General features: G+C 44.2%; 1 protein-coding gene across 2 annotated transcripts in view; it reads right to left on the bottom strand.

Annotated features, from left to right (window-relative positions):
- The window catches only part of LOC150065692 (myb/SANT-like DNA-binding domain-containing protein 3), a 129,562-nt gene that overhangs the window by 57,270 nt on the left and 54,414 nt on the right, over positions 1 to 17,878 (bottom strand). The window contains exon 1 of one of the 2 annotated variants that reach the window (XM_090330335.1): positions 15,785 to 16,328. The exons of the other annotated variant lie outside the window; for it this stretch is intronic. Coding sequence (XP_090186461.1) covers positions 15,785 to 15,983 — 199 coding nt within the window. The 5' untranslated portion in view covers positions 15,984 to 16,328. Of the gene's footprint in view, positions 1 to 15,784; positions 16,329 to 17,878 lie in introns of those variants that run through there. 2 annotated transcript variants of the gene reach the window in all.

The raw sequence follows: 17,878 nt of genomic DNA, 5'->3' as shown, positions 1-17,878 counted from the left end.
GTTTTAACATTTCCATATATGCATATAGAATATTCTAATCAACGACACTCCCATTACTTTCCTCTAATGCATCTACCCTTCTCAAAACAAGTTCAACAGGTTTCACGGTTCTGTTTTCACACATACAAACCAGTTATGCTCACCATCTTTTTTTTCTAATTTTTCTTTGCCAGTCCTGGGCCTTGAATTCAGGGCCTGAGCACTGTCGTTGGGCTTTCTCAAGACTGGCGCTCTGCCATTTGAGCCACAGCACCACTTTTTTTTTTTCTATGTGGTACTGAGGAATCAAACCTGGCTCTCCACTAGGCCAAACTCCCGGTCCCTACCATCTTCCTTCTCTTTTAAGTTCATCATTAGTTCTTTCCCTCCCCAATTCCTTAAACCAAGACTGCCTTTTATGTTGGTTATGAGAGGGGAAAAAAATGTGATTGCAAACCACTCTAGACAGAGTTTTTTCTCTAAAGGTCCGAACCTGAATTCAGCCATAAAATAATTCTTTCCCTTGCATTGTAATGATTAGATGACATCATGTATTCAAAAGCAACTGTGTTTGGAACAAGTAGGCACAATACCCAACAAAGACCTACTTTCTTTCCCCAAACATGACCTCAACTACCAGCCCGGCAAAGGGACACCATGAAGGACACAAATCCATTAAAAATAGAATTCAGGATAAATCAAGCAATATATTCAATATCAAGTCTTAACAAATCAGAAGAGCTAGAAATTTAATTTTTTTCAACTTGTTTATAAAATATTCCTACTACAGCACTAATCTTCTACTATCACAATGTGAGGGGAAATAATTTTAGCATTTCACATACAAAACCAAAAGCAGTTTGCATTAAATTTTAAATGCACTAAGAGCACTGATGAGTAAAACTTCTCTAAGCTATATTTAAAGAAAGGAAACTCACATCTGCCACACAATTATCTGACTCCGATATTTGTCATCCATTCCACACGCTACTTGCCAAACTACCCTTTGTCAAAAAGCACAGTGAATCCTGTCAATCCACCCCCACACCCACCTCCTTCAAATCTAAGTGCTAGTGTCAGGATGCTTCAGGCAAGGTGACAGGGAGGACATAGAAGAACAGAGCTATCCATCCAGTGCTCACCAAGGATGCCCACTAGTGAAGCATTCTCCCTCCCTCCCCATTTCTGATCCCAGGTTCTGACACTAACCTGGGAAAGCTATATACTTCCATTTCACAGCTCCAGAGACCAAATCTATTTGATGATTATTAAAATAATGGTTGATAAATCTCTATTTCCTGATAAGACACATTACCATTTCTTTTTCTTTCTTGTTTCATTTGGGTTTTGGTTGTTGTATTGGGTTTTTTTGTTTTGGTTTGATTTGTTTTGTTTTGTTTTTGTTTTTGTTTTTGTTTTGGTGCTTAAACTCAAAGCCTGGGCACCAACCCTGAGCTCTATTTGTGCCACTTCCAGTTTTCTAGTAATTAATTGAAAGTAAGTCTCATAAACTTCCTGGCCCAGGCTAGCTTTGCACTATGATTCTCAGGATCTCAGCCTCCTAAGTAGCTAGGATTATAGGTGTGAGCCACAGTGCCCAGCTAAGGGCAGATTTTTTTTTTCTAATACATAACAACCAGGGTGGGGTGCCATCCCCAGTGCAGAGAAGAAGGGAAACAAAAAGGTAAAACACAACTTTTTTTATAGTTATAAAAATTAAAACAACTAAAAAGTATGCACACCAAATGAACCCGTTATATTTTGGGAGAATCTTAAATTTCTTCATTATTCTCTTCCATTGTTTTGAGTTTTACAATCATTTATTACTTTCTAATTTTTTTTGGCAGTACCAGTGTTTTTATTTAATGTCCAAATGTCTTTGACAAGTGTTCTGGCCCTTAAGGCATGGCTCTCACCCTTGTTCCTTTAGGTTGATTTTTAGATAGGTCTCATGTTTTTTTGCCCAGACAAGACTCTGACCGAGATCTTCTGAGCTATACCTCCCTCATAACTAGGATTACAGCTGTGAAAACACCACAGTTTATTAGTTGAAATGAAGTCTTGCTAACAATTTTTAAATCCTCCCCATTTCCATCTCCTGAGTAACTGGGATTACAAGCATAAGCTCTCACTCAGCCCATTAGATTACTTTTTCCATGTGTGTGTGCGTCTGTGTGTGTGTATACACACGCACATGCACCAGAATCTGAAAGCAATCCCTGAGCTTTTTACTTAGGGCTAGCACTCTATCACTTAAGCCACAGCTCTACTTCTGGTTTTTAGGTCATTAAAGTCTCACAGACTTTACATCTGGACTGGTTTCAAACCTCACCCCTCAGATCTCACTCAGATTTACAGGCACTAGCCACTAGAGCCCAGCTTATATTGCTTTTTAAATTAAAAAAAAAAGTACCTGTGACAGCATGAGAAAACCTTGAAAATATTATGCTAAGAGAAAGAAGTCAGGCATTAAAAAAAAAAGCTACATGCATAGTTTGGCTTATACAGAATATCCAGAATACACAAGGCCATAAAGACACAAGGTTTCTGTACGGTTGCCAGGAAACAGGGTAGGAATAAGAGGGCTGATGAGTAATGGTAACAGAAATTCTTTCTAGGGTGATGGAAATGTCCTTAGATAGGAGATAATGATGATGGTTGTACAATAGTAAGCATGTATAAAAACCACTAAATGGCATACTACAGTGGATTTTATTTAATGTGGATTATCTTACCTAATAAAAATCTGACATGACAATGATGCTATTTTAATTTGGGGGAAACTGTGAGACAAACTACAATTGAACATGCATCATAATTTAGTGTTTTGAGAGTACGTTGGTTTGGAATCCTGGCTCTTCCTCTTACCAGCTGTGGGACCTTGATCATTAACTACCTCCAGTATCTAAAACAGAGATAACAGTCCTAATGCTGATGGAGGACTAAAGAAAGGTACGACAGGCAGCTAGAAGAACATATGACACTATTAAGGTTTGCTATTATTTTTCTTAGTATCAGAGTAAGAAAAGATGTGGGGGAAAAAATCAAAACTCAAACCAGCTATAGCAGACTTCTCACATGCGTTAAAAGGGTTGGGTAACAATTCCAGTTCTCAGAAAGGACAGAGGAAAAAGAAAGAGCATGGGAAAAAAATATACACACAACACTCTCTGGCTATGAGCTGGCCTACGAACTCCTGGGCTCAAGGAATCCTGCCATTAAGTAATCTGGGACTTCAGTTCCATGCAAGAATTTTTTTTTCTTTTTGCAACAGCAAAGTGGAAATCAATCTAAGTGTCCGTCTGTTGGGAATTACATAAATTAATGATAGACATTACAGACATTGAAGTATGTGGTAGAAACATGTGTAGTGAAACAGAAAGAAGATCAAGACCCATTGTGAAGTTAGAAAAAAAGCTATAAAACTATACATATAGTTAAAATCCCACTCATATTTTACAGCAGATATATCTTGAGAGTTTTGCAAGTAGAGGCAATGTACTTCCTCTACCCAAAAGCTAAAAAGTTACCAAATGTAGACACAAGAATAAGGTCTTCAGGATCTATTTCTAACCACCATTCATCAATAGCTGCAACACAAAGTTCAGGAGGTGGCCAGAAGCCTGTGAACATACCCCAACTGCCACTGGAGACATTCATATTAGTATTAGAATTTTTTAAGGCTTCACAAATTCTGCTTCATTTTGAAGAGTGCCACATTTGGAGTTCCAATTAATTGATTAAGTAAGTCTAAGACCTTGGACAAGCACATCCAGCACTCAGATTATCTGGATCTGAGAAATCCACTTTCTCTCTCTCTCTCTCCTCTCTCTCTCTCTCTCTCTCTCTCTCTCTCTCTCTCTCTCTCTCTCTCTCTCGCAATGGGATGTCTACCAAAAAAAGCACTGGAAACTTTAAAAGTTATTTCTCTTTGGAAAAATCAAATTTTAAACATACAATCACAATCTCAAGCCATAGCAAATTGTGGTAAAATAGTAAAGGATAAAAATTGCCAAATAGAGGGGGTAGGGGGAGGGAAATGGGGACAAAAAACATGAGAAGGGGTATCAATGTGTGTGAAGTAATGTACCTTCCATCTGGCGAATATAACTGTAACCCTTCTATTAATTACTAATTTTTTAAGTCAAACTAGAAAAAAAAATCACCAAGTAGCCACACAAGATGGCTCATGCCTACAATCCTAGCTACTCAGGTGGCTGAGATCTGAGGATCAAGGTTCAAAGCCAGCCCAGGCACAAAAGGACCTGAGACTCTGATCTCCAATTAACCTCTAGAAAATGGGAAGTGGGGCTTGGCTCAAGGGTAGGGCAGTAGCCTTGAGCTGAAGAGCTCAGGGACAGTGCCCAGGCCAAGTTCAAGCCCCATGACCCACAAAAAAAAAAAAAAAAAAAAAAAATCACCAAGTGCCGAAGACTCATGCCTATAATCCTAGTTACTGAGAAAACTCAGTCTAGAAAAACCCAAGGTTTGAAGCCAACCCAGGCAGAGAAGTCCATGAGAAGTTTTTGTTGTTGTTGTTTTGCCAGTCCTGGGGCTTGAATTCAGAGCCTGAGCACTGTCCTTAGCTTTCTCAAGGCTAGAGCTCTACCACTTGAGCCACAGCACAACTTCTGGCTTTTTCTATGTATGTGGTATCAAGGAATCAAACCTGGGTCTTCATGCATGCTAGGCAAGCAGTCTACCACTAGGCCAAACTCCCGGCCCTAGTCCATGAGAATTTTATCTTCATAACTGGAGATCAGCAAAACACCAAACTAGAGGCATAGCTCACGTAGAAGACCAGCCATGAGGAAGAAAGCTAAGCAAGACCACTAGGCCCTGAATTCAAGCCCCAGTACAGGCATATACATAAAGGAAGGATAAGAGGAAAGGAGCGAGTGGAGGAGGGAAAAAGAGAAAAAAAAGAGAGAAAGACAGAAGGAAGAGAGGAAGGGAGAGTGGGAGGGAAGAGGGGATGGAAGAGGGGAGGAAAGAGGAGAGGGGAGGAGGGAAAAAGAAGAAAGACAATAGGAAGAAGGGACGGAGGGAGGGAGAGAGAACAAAAGAGAGAAAGGGAGAGAAGGGACAGGCCAAGCAAGCTCACAAGGTCCTAAGTTTTGGCCCTAGTACCAGCATGCACACACACACACACACACACACACACACACTGACTGGATAAATAAAATATACCATTATCCATACAAAAGAATATTCAGCCACAAAAAAGAATGGCATTCAAACATGTTTCAACATGAATTACACTTTAAAAACATTATACTATGTGAAAGAAATCAACCACAAAAAGCCATACATTATCTGATCCCATTTATATCAAATGCCCATAATAGGCAAGTCTACAGCAGAAGAAAGATTAGTGTCTGTCTACAAGCAGAAAGAACAGGCATGGGGACCAGGACTGACTGCTAAGGAAGGAAGACCCAGTCAGCAATGAAACTCCATCCATCCTCTCTGACTCCATCTACCTATCCGTAGTTTTTCTTTTTCCTTCTGCGTCACTCTCCCCAGCCTGAATATCTAGGATTCCAGGAACAGCAGGATAGATTGATAAACTTCTTCATGACGGAAGACTGAATTAACCTCTCAGAATTGATGTCATGCAGAAGAGATGTCCCATCAGCCAGAGGACATAATTCCCCAAGACAAGAACTAAAGCTACACCACCTTTAGCAGCAGCCATCAACTCCTGAAATCTGTACATCCCAACTGCCCCCTCCAAGGATGAGTGGAGTCAGCTCCCCGAATAGAGTTAAAGATCAACCAGATAATGCTCAATCAGACCTCCAGTTTGACATAACCTGCCGGTCAGCCAAGCAAATCTCCAATCATTGCCTTGGGAGTGGGAGAGGGGGAGTCTATAAAATCTCAAAGTTCCTTTCAAATACGAAATTAGGTATCAGTGATCTTTTTCATCTGCTGCTAAGGGGAGAGGCCTTTTCTCTGCCCTTCCACACTCCCCACCTCTTTGATAGGCCTCTTGGGTCAGGTGGCCAAGCCTAGTCCCTGGGGACTCTAAGAAACTCGTCACACTCATGAATAGGAAGTTGCTTTCTCAAAGAGATATAAATGTTCTAAAACTCATCGTGGTGATGTATAGCCCAGTTTATTCTGTCTTGTTAGAGTTCACCTAAAATTGTTTTGCAGGTGAAAGTAAACCTGCTGATATTGCTCTATGACTTTCAAGGAAAATAGGATCTTGAGACAAAGGGGCTAGCTTCAAATACAAACAGGAATGGCGGCAGGGAAGCAGAGGTGGAGGGGAAGTGACTCATTCATGTCTGTAAAATTCTAGCTACTCAGGAGGCTGAGATCTGAGGATCAGGGTTGGCTGTGGCTGAAGTAGTACAATGCAGGCTTTGAGCATCAAGAGAGGCTCAAAGGCAGTGCTCAGACCCTGAGTTCAAGCCCCAGGACCACCAAAAAGAAAAAGAAAAAAAGGACAAAGAACACACTGATTGAAGTGGCCCTTGGCATTTGTCTGACTCTAATCACCCTTCTCAGGAAGAGTAGCAAGAGAATGCTGAGTGGCAAGTCTAGAGAACAGAGAACAATGGCTATTACAAGTGCAAGCAAGAGGGGTGTCCAAACAGGGAGGGCTGGGCACAGCAGAAAAAAATGCTCCAATGGGGTCCTCGTGAAGAACAAGAACCAATCTGGATCTCCTCCAAACTAAGCCTACCACCACTCATTCATCTAAACTGTATACCACCACTCATTCATCCAAACTGTACACAGGAGGCCCAACAGCTAAGGAAGGAAAATGCAAAGAGGCTGACAGGATGGGGACAGAGGAATTGAGGAGTTTGAGCTCACTGGACACATCTAGAGCACTGTAGAAATGAGTACCCACAGTTACCAGTACCTCTGTGTCTACAAAGAATCCAGTCTAAGGCAAGAATTTATATTTTCAAGTTGAAACTTGTAGATTTTTTTTTCCTTTCTTTGATGTGTATATACAAGAGTGAATGTGTGTGTGTGTGTGTGTGTGTGTGTGTGTGTGTGTGTGTGTGTGTGTGTATGTCACATGCTAGGACTTGAACTAAAGGCCCGGGTACTGTCCCAGAGCAGTTGCTCAAATGATAGACTGCTTACGACTAGTGTTCTACCATTGAGCCACAGCTCCACTTCTGGCTTTTGGGTTGTTAATTAGAAATAAGAGTCTCACAGACTTTCCTGCCCTGGCTGGATTTGAACTTGGATGGATCCTCTGATTTCAGCCTCCTGAATAGCTAGGATTACAGATATCAGCCACTGCTGCCCATCTATGGAGCCTCTACATTTCTAATGCTTAACAATCAACAGAACTTTTCCTTAAATACTGTATAAGACACACAAGCGCTGTCAGTCATCCCCAGCTCCACTTTCCTCTTTCACTATGCAACCAGTCTCCTCTCTATTTCTTCTTCACCATATCCAGGCTGCTTTCTAAAACCACCATGTCATCAAAGGCTTTAGAAGCCTCCTTTGTCTTCAGAGCCAATGCCAGGCCTTCAGACCCACTGAACACCCTCTACTAACATGGTTGCAATGTGTACCTCATGTTCTGCCTCTACCTACACATCCTAGAGCAGTACTCCAGAAATGCTGGCTTCCTTTCCCACTTCGGTGCCATTTCTAAATCCAGTCATCCCAGAATATCCCTCCCAACTCAGTTACAACTCCACAGATAAACCTGTAACGGTCAACTAACTGTATGGGATATCATTCTAGGTGCTACTGATAGAATAGGAAAGATAAAACAGACAAGAATCCCTGCCTTCACAGAACTACATAATGGAAACAGATATACACAAAGTGTACAGTAGGCCACTCAGAAAAAGGTGCTCTGGTGCCAGAAAAAAACGAACACTATAATGAGAAAGAGTAGGACACTTTGTCGAAGTGTGGAGAAGGTTATGATTTTCAGGCATCCTTTTGAAGTTGACATTAGACTGAATACCTGAAGATACTGAGCAGATAAATAACTGGGACAAGAAGGTTACAAAAGGAACATCAACAGCAAAGGCCTCGGGCAAAAGTTGTACGGAGAATTTCAAATGACATTTTACTCTCCCATAAAGCCCCACTCAAGTGCCACTCACTCTGGGAAAGTAGTTTTTATTCCTACAAGGCAGAATTATTCATTCTTTTAACACTGTATCTCATGCCTTCTCTCCCCCTAGACACTTTGCACAGTGGAAATACTCCTTTTGAACATACACAAGAGTGATCACTGGTAAGTCCATCCAAAAAGTCAATTAAAAACGGGGCACTGGTGGCTCACACCTGTAATCCTAGCTACTCATGAGACTGAGATCTGAGGACCAAGATTTGAAGCCAACTCTGATGGGAAAATCCAGGAGACTCTTATCTCCAATTAACCACCAAAAGGCCTGAAGTGGAGCTGTGATTCAAGTGGTAGCTAAGAAACAGCCCCTAGGCCCTGGATTTGAAGCCTCAGTATCATCATGGAAAAAAAAAAAAAAAGTCAATTAAAGCAGAATATCATTTGCAAATGATACAGGCCTATTTAAACTTCAAATATACAAATGCATGTTCACTACCCAATATAGCATGAAAACATTTTCTTCGAGAGTCTGCTGAAAGCAGTTCCTCATTTTTAATATTTTATTGTTATTATAAAGATAATATACAAAGGGGTTACTGTTACATCAGAGCATATTTCTTTTGGGACAATGTCACCCCTTCCCTTGCTCTCTCCCAGTTTTTCCCTTCCATCCCACCCATAAATTGTACAGTTCATTTCAACAGGGAATCCATTGCTTCTTTTGCTTACTCTTTTTGTCCTGCCATTCAGTTCTCAATTTCTTAAACCACAGATAATTCATTGTCTGTGGTGTCTATTTTCCCTTACTTCTAAAGTATACCTGGGGCTTAAAAAAATACTCTTAATGTTTTCTGGAAAATCCTTCCAAACACTGTTCTAGATTCCCCCATTTTGTTTCAGCTGTCTTGATCACAAATCCAGGCTGTTCACAGGCAATTCTTTTTGCCTTGCTTTATCATCTTTGCAAAGCACCTCACAAAATAACCTTCTGCATCCACATTTCTCAACTTGAGCAATGTTTATTAAATTACATTCTTAAGTACCATTGGTAAAAAAAATAAGTTTGAAAACAAACACAATTGCCTCTTGGTAAGCTCAGAAAGTAAATGACTCACAGGCAACCCAGAGCCACAGTACCAGCCTGAGCATCTGTGTGCCTGCTGTGGGATCTGGCTAGTATGGCTTATGAAGGAAATGATGAGTTCAACATGTCAAATACATGTGCCAAACAAGATGTACAAGTGACCAGTAAGCATATGCAGAGACGTTTGATAACATTAACAATTATGAAAATGTAAATCAAAACCAAACCAAGCTATGTGTGGGCTTTTACTCATAATCACAGATACTTGGGAGAGAGTATTTGGTAGGATCTTGGTTCAGACTAGCCTGACAAAAAAGTTTCCCAACACCTCTTCTCAAAAAGTGCTGATAGTAGTCACCTGTTAACCTAGCTAGGCATAAGCTGAATATAGTGAACTGCAGCCCGGGCCCACAACAGGGCAGGAAGCAAGACTACAGGGCAGGAAGCAAGACTGTCTCAAAAATAAGTAGAAATCAGGGCTGGGGGCCATGACACTCAATAGTAATAGTGCCTGCTTAGCAAGAGTCCAGTACTCCAGTACTAAAAGGAAAAGGAAAGCCATACTAAGACACGATCCACAGCCACTGTAATGGCTGTAAACAGAAAGACATATTATTAGTGCTGGAGAGGATACAGCCGAACTAGAAACCTCAAATCTTACTAGTGGGAATGAAAAATGGTACAACCACTTTGAAAAAAGTTGGCAACTCATCAAGCTGTTAAACATGAGTTGGCATGTGACCCAGAAATTCCACTTCTAAATATACACAAAGAACTGAAGAGATATGTCCCCACAAAACAAACTATCCATTGATGCACATACAAAATGTGGTTTATCTATACAACAGAATATTATTCTGCCATTAAAAAAAAACTAAGCAAAGGAGCTAGGAATTTGGCCTAGTGTTAAAGAGCTTGTCTAGAGCTTGACCAGGATTTGATTCCTTGGTACCACATACACAGAAAAAGGCCAGAAGTGGTGCTGTGGCTCAAGCATTCGCTTTGAACATTTGCCTTGAGAAAGCTCAAGGAGAGTGCCTAAGCCATGAATTGAAGCTCCAGGGCTAGAAAAAAAAAACAACAAAAAATAATTTTAAAAAAGTGAAGGGTTTTTTTGTTTGTTTTTGTTTTTTACTGTTGTTTTAGAAGTGATATATAGCAGGGTTACCTTTACATACATATGTCAGGTGATAATTGCATTTCTTTCCTTTTACTTAGTATCAGCTGTTCCCTCATTCTCTCTCATTCCCTTCCTGGTAAGTGAAGTTTTAATACATATTACAACATGCATGAATGCTAAGCACACTGTGCTAAATGCAAGACGCCAGACACAAAACAACTACACAGGAGAAGATTGCATTTACTTCTATATCCAGAATATGCAAATCCTCAGACACAAAACAGAAAAGTATACTTACAACTGTGAACTTTTCAAAAACATTCTGTCAGCTAGAAAGAATGGACAGTCTTGGAAAACTCGGGGAACAATGGAGGGAGTGACATTGATCAAGATGTATTACACTCAGTCTAACCTGAAACGCCTTTGTACAACTAATTAAAGATAATACATAGACATATGCATACCTGTGTGTATTAAGTATGTCATACATATGTACATGTACATATATATTGTTAATGTTCAAAAAATGCTTATTAACACAGGGGAGGAAAAGCAGACCCAGATATACTAGGCAGAAATGTACCCTGTATATGTAAGAGACTAAAGCACTTCTGCTAGGACTAATGGATCCTGGAGAGCAGGCTGGCCTCACAGGCATTTCCCTTTGCATCTGGTATAGTACCTTAATACTAAGGCAGGCCTTCCATAAAGGACCACAAAGTACATTAACTACTATCCATATTTTACATGCCAGGGTCCTGGACAAGATTCCACCACTAGCATTTTCTATTCTCCAGAATCCTGAATTGCCACCAACAAGGAACTTCTCTTAATCTGACATTTCATGTCACCCATTTATTTCCTTCTGGCCATCATGTAACAAGCCAGAGGACTCACTTCTAACTTCTGTGATATTTTTAGAACCTAGTTTCAATTCTCCATCTGGCATCTATCACCACATGCCACATATTGGTGGCATTTTAATTTATAACATTAACTTTATTTGTTCTCAGACACCCTAAAGCCAAAGAGGACCATTCACTCCTGTTACAAGTCAGGGAGGGGAAAAGTCACTTCTAAGGCTACTGTCTCCTGAGTTCAAAGTTCATCTTTTACACGTGAATGCTTTTGTGTATGTGTGTGATGGTACTGGGACCTGAACTCAGGGTGTAGACAAGGCACTTCCATGTTTTTCATGCTTAATTGGAGATGACTCTGTCTTTGGGAGGGTAAAGGGACACAGAAAAAGGGAGGGACGAAATGTAAAGAAATGCAGCAGTGCTCCTCACTGGACACTATGTTGAAATTGAACTATGCAACTTGTAGGTAAGGATGGGGGAGGGAGAAATTGGGAGGAAGAAAGAGGGGGGTGACATTGTCCAAAAAGGAATGTACTCTACCTGACTTATTTAACTGTAACCCCTCTGTGTACATTGTCTTTATAATAACAATGTGAAACTTTTTTTTAAAAAGAGCCTAAGCTGACCCTGAACCTCAGATCGCAGCCATTGAGTAGCTAGGATAATAGGTGTGGGCCACTGGTGCCTGACTACAAATGTCATCTCAAATCTTTGTACTTTTGACACCCAGAGAATTTTCTCAAAAATTAAATTTGTAAAAAGTAAGCATCAATAAAAGGTGTACAATTTAAGATTTTTTTTTTAGCATCAATAAGCTAAAGTCTAGAATGAGTGGAATACTGAAGCAAGAGCCGAAAACAAGGGACGGGGGCAGATAGTTTAGAACAAGACATAAACAAAGGCCCATAGCAATGGGGAGATGAAATGTCAAGAGGCGAACGACTAGCTAAGTGTCTGTGGCTCATACCTGTAATCCCAGCTACTAAGGAGTCTGAGATCTGAGAATTGCCATTGGAAGTTCCAGCCCAGGAAGAAAAATTCATGAGACTCTTTCATCTCCAACTAGCCACCAAAATGTTGAAAATGGACCTGTGACTCAAGTCACAGCAAAAAAAAAACTTAAGGGACAACACCTAGGCCCTGAGTTCAAGCCCATTACCAACACACCAACACACACACACACACACACACACACACACACACACACACACAGATGATGCAGACTCACTTAGCTTATGGGCTTGTCTTTATAAGGAACATGACCTGCAGTGGACAGTAATGGAATATAGAGCTAATTTAAAGGTGTTTGCTTCTTGCTCAAATTGGGACTCCCTGATCCTGAAAGTTCTTTTCGGGGGAGGAGGAAGGATAAGACTAGGTTTTAAACTCAGGGCCTTATGCTCTACCACTTGAACTATATCTTCAGCCCTTGGGGTTATTTCAAAGTCAAGTAGGAATGTATGCCCAGAGCCAGGCCTACCCAGTGATCCTCCATGGTGTCTAATCATTGATGAAGATGGAATTTCTGATTCCCACCTCCCATGAAGCTAGCATTATAGTCTGGGGCCACTATATTCAGCCTCCCGGAGGGAAAAAAAAACTATTGCTGGGTATTACTTATAAACTATTTTGACAAAACATCAGAGTATCTCGAAAGAACAGTCACTGCGTTTAATAAAGAGAACATGAAAAACATCATCTATGGGTAAGCTTGCCATGTATCTGCTGAAAAACTGTAGAGAAACAAGTCTTTGAATCCAGCAAAAACGGAAAGCCACCATACTGCACAAAGGAAGGCTCTCCATTTGTTTTCCCATCAAAATGGAAGATGACACAGACATTTACATACCTAATGCTAACAGGATGGTCTTATCAGACCTTTTCATGATAGGCTGGTGAGTATGTTCAGCAGAAACTCAAAAATCTATTAAACTCAGCTAAGAGGATGGCATAGCCAGTTAAGCATCTGATGGCTAATGTCAACCAACTTAGTAAGCAGTTGCCTGTAAAACACCACAGGAGCCCATCCTTTTCCACAATCCCAATTAAACATTTGCAAGTGTCAAAATGCTCTGAATGCACCAGTACACAGCCTCATGGAATAAAGTTCCATACTGGTCACAGGAGGCTAAAAGAATAGTCCAAAACCAAAACCAGCAACTAGGCGTCAAGGACAGCATTTAGATTTCAAAACTCATAAACATGATTAAATAATGAAGGTTGTACAGAAAAATAATCAGGTGCCACAGTATATATCCATAATCACAGCATTCAAGAGGCTGAAGCAAGAGGATTGCCAGCCTGGCATATGAGATTCTTTCATAAAATTAAATGAAATTAAAAACTTTTTAAATTAATAAACGACTAAACTCAAGCTGCATTAACAGATGCTTATGTCCAAACTGGTTAAAATAGTTCTCAAATTCACCAGCTAAAGAAAATTCATGTTTTCCTTATCATTCTTTCTTAGTCTTTACAGAATTACAACCCAGATCTACAAATGCCATTTAACACTCTGGCTTTAGACCTAGAAGTCTTTAAATATATCTTAGCACTAGGAAATACTTTATTTGATCAACCTCATTTATTGACATATCAATGATAAATATTCCTTGAATGTTCCTTGAATTCCTTAAAGCCAAACCTCTGTTAATAAAAGAAGAAAAGAGAAAATTAACCAATTTGCCCCCAAAATAACATGGCTCTGTAGTAATGTCCATGACCCCTACATGAGTCTCCTTTTGATCCACACCGTTTCTCTACATTCCTTTTTAAAAACCTGTCCTATGCACTGAAGAATTAGAAAGTACGCACACAATCATCCATCAACACTATATTTTGCTAAGGGCAAATTAGCTTAGCAAGAACAAATAACCATATCACATTAGCCCATAAAATGTTTTGACATGGCATGATCACTTACTAGTTTGGTGACCAATATTTATTACCAAAAAAAAAATATAATAACTCCAACATCCAAGTGGCTTTTATTCCTAAAGTGTGATGATTTATGAAAGCATTATCTCCCATGCCACTTACTATTAGAAAAAAAATTCGATTTCATGGATGAAAATGCTTTCAATGGACATGAATTGCTAAGTGTTCACAAAACCCCTCCCCTCCCATAAAACACACCATGTGAAAACTATTAAAAAGGTTTCAAGGCCTTGAAATCTAAACACAAGGCCATAAGCTTTTCTTCACATAAGGGTACAGGAGCCTTGTGCTTTGAGAGTGTCTTGCTCCTCCTTCCAGCCCTCCCTCAGAAACAACACCTCTTCACTACCCCAAAGGTATAAAGGTTGTGTGCCAGGTGGACCAGCAGATTTCCGGTGTCCATGCTTCCTCCTGCCTGTTAAAGAGGAGGGCCAGTAAAGGATTGAAAACCGATGAAAAGACAAGTGAGCAAGAGATTGGCTGAGGACCAATGAGCATCTGCTCATAGGCCAGCTCAACAAGAACAGCCCCCCATTCCACCCCCACCCCCACATTCTCCCTACTTCACCCCCTCTCACAAATGAGACCTGGCTGCCTCTCCTTGCCCCAGGGCCTGAGTCCTTGGGCTCCTCTGGGACTCCTTTATAAAGGAAGAGGGAACTTTACTGCCCAGTCCCCTCCTCCCAATGTCATCTATTAAAGCCCCAGCAAGCTCTTTGTTTCCAACAGCTGTAGGAGGGCAGGCGGCCTTGGAAGAGAGGGGAGAGGTCAGTCCCCTGCTCCCTGGGCTGCCAATCTCAGACCCTCCAGCACAAACACACAAGCAGGGGACTCATCACCTTTTTTTTTTTTTTAATTCTCTTTTTTTCTTTTTGGCTTTCTACACCACCCAAATAATCCAAGCTACACTTTGCTACCCAGGGGTACCTCTTTCTACACCCAAACAAGACACAAGAAGAGACCCAGGCAGTCCGACCCTCTTCCATGGAGGGTGACTCTTGGACTCCGACCCCGCCTCTACTATGCCTAGCCCCGGGTGTCTGAACCCAGGCGTAATCCATCCACACACAACAACACAAAATCACAGGGTCATTTCCTGGGGCCTGGGACTCTTCCCCTACAACCCAGATGCATGAAACTGTGGGACACCCCCTTCCCTCCTCCATCTGGAACCCAAAAGACACGCGCACTCACGTAAGCCTCCAGTGCCACCAATTCCCTTTCCCCGCAGGACCCCTCTGAGGCCCTGGAGCCCCAGCACATGGTCACTCACTCTGGCTCTTGGCCTCAAGTCTCCCCGCCCCTCGCACCCACAGCACTACACACCTTTACACCTACACACACACACACACACGCAGATCCCGGCCGTCCTCCCTCCCCTGAGCCTTCACAACACAAACACGCGCTCCCGCTGACACACACACACACACACACACACACACACACACACACGATCACTCGGGCTGCTCCGTGCTCCGCGCCTCGCGGGTCCCGGCCTCAGCAGGGCACCGCACACGGAGCCGCCCTCGCCCGAGCCACCCGGCACCGAGGGACGCACGCCCGGCCACTCCCCACCCCGCAGCCCGGCCCTCCCGCCCCGGCTCCTGGGACAACCCCCACCCCCCCACACACACACACGCATACTGGGGGTGCACCCCAAGTCCCCCCGCGGGAAGCCGGCGGCAGGGGCGGGGGGGGAAGGAGGGAGGACCCCGGGGGCGGGCTCCGGCCGGTCCTACCTGAGCAGTTGATGCTCTTGCCTTTGCCACCGGGACAGTCCCCGCCGCCACCGCCGCCGCCGCCACCGGGAGGCTGGTTGGAAGCGCGGCTCCCGGGCAAGGAGAAGGCGAAGAGCAGAAGCACCGACGTGTAGCAGCAGAAAGCGAGCGGGGGCGCAGCAGGCAGCCGGAGCGGCGCCAGGGCGGCCGCGGCGCCCATAGCTGGCGCCCCTGGACGGCGGGAAGTACAGGGAGCTGCAGGCCAGGAGCATCCAGCCGTGAGCCCCGAGCGCTGCGTCGCCGTCTGGGCGCCTCCTAGCACCGGGAGGAGCGCCGCACCCCGGAGCAGCCCCTCGGCATCGCCCGCCCGGCTCGCGGCACTCTCGCCAGGCCCCGGGGCTGGGCTGCGCTCGCTCGGGACGGAGTCGGTGGGCACCGCGCGCGCACGCGCGCGCGTACAAGAGAGCGAGGGTCGCGGGAGCGCGGGGCGGGGAGCGCGCGCACGGACGCGCGTGGGGAGACTGAGCGGAGACCCGGCGCGCGCACGGCGGGGCGGGGTGGGAGGGAAATGGGGAGTGGGGGGGTTCTCCAGGAGAGGGCAAGGCCCGGCCCCCCTCGCCGATTCGCTTTCCCTTTGTGTCCGCACCCGTCAGCCACTGCGTCACAAAAGATCCCGGGCCGCCCGGCGAGGGGCGCGTGACGGAGCGGGCGAGCGGGCGAGGGGCGGAGGTGGGGGTGCCGCGACCCCGCCCCGCGCACACCCCCGGCGCCCGCGCCCGCAGCTCCGCCCCCTCCCCGGGCCGGCGCCGCCTCCGGGGGAGCTATTGTTCCGAAGGCAGGCGGGGAGGAGAGGGGCGGGGTCGTCCACACCCCTCGGGCGGGCGGTGAGGGCCCCGCGCCGAGCTCCGGGACGGGGTGGGGTGCGGGGGGGTGTCCGCAGCTGGCTTCCCCCGGGCGGATCTGGGTTTTGTTTTACCGACCTTGGTGCACTGTTTGGGAAGCGTTCTCCTTCCCACGTGTTTTGAAAGGCTGTGGAAGAAAGGCAGGTGTCGTGTCGTCTGCGTTCCAGGTGGAGAAGCTGAACGGAGAACTAGAAAAGGTGACTTGTCCAAGGTCACACCGGGAGAAAAGGGGCCCCGATGGGGACCGGGGCTCAGCTTGTGGACCCCAGTAGAGCCCGGTCTCCGCGCTGTGGAGTGAAATGGAGCCTCCCCCCCGCCTGGGTCCCAGAGAATTCTACACGGGGCTTTCTCAAGTCCTTCGTGTCCTTCCTCCCACCCCCCTTTAATGGCAAGGGCTTGGGGAGGATTTGCTGGGGGAAGGCCTGGACGAAGCTCTTTGTGAACCTTCCCTCCTGTTCATTGCTGCACCGCCCTTTAAGGGAGTCTTTATTCCCATCTCGTTGAGTAAATTGGAACCCAGAGACTTGAAGGTGATCCGACTCCCAGTCCAGTGCTCTTCTGACCACATCTTGTTCCCTGACAACTACCCAGAGGTATTCAAGGACTTAATTCTGCCGAGAAACAGGCCTCTTTGTCCGTATTTTTTGCCTTCCATCCTGGAATTCTTAAATCTCATTGAAAAACTAATGGAAGGTGAGCAGTGGTGGCTCTTACCTACTTGGGAAGCCAAGATCCTCAGATCTTGGCTGAAAAGTAGCCAGGGCGGAAAACTCAGTGACTTTTTTTTTTTTTTTGCCAGTCCTGGGCTTGAACTCAGGGTCTGAGCACTGTACTTGGACTTTCTCAAGGTTAGAGCTCTACCACTTGAGCCTCAGCACCACTTCCAGCTTTTTTTTTTTTTATGTATGGTACTGAGGAATCGAACTTGGGTCTTCCTGCATGCTAGGCAAGCACTCTACACTAGGGCCAAACTCCCGGCCCCAAGTCCGTGAGACTCATCCTCAGTTAACCACCAGAAAGTTGGAAGTGGTGGTATGATTCAAGCGCTAGAGCACCAACCTTGAGTGTAAAAACCAAGGCAAGAGCATAAGGCACTGCATGCATTCAAGCCCCAGTACCAGCACAATCAATCAATCAATCAATCAATAAAATAAATAAGAGGAGAAAAGAAAAGCCTAATCAAGTTGTCTCATAAAATTTTGAAATGTCAGTG

This window comes from Megascapheus bottae, chromosome 3, assembly GCF_031878675.1.
Source record: "Megascapheus bottae isolate mThoBot1 chromosome 3, mThoBot2.hap1, whole genome shotgun sequence".
NCBI lineage: Eukaryota > Metazoa > Chordata > Mammalia > Rodentia > Geomyidae > Megascapheus > Megascapheus bottae.
Note: the sequence above shows the minus strand (reverse complement) of the source record. Positions and strands in the feature narration are given on the sequence as shown.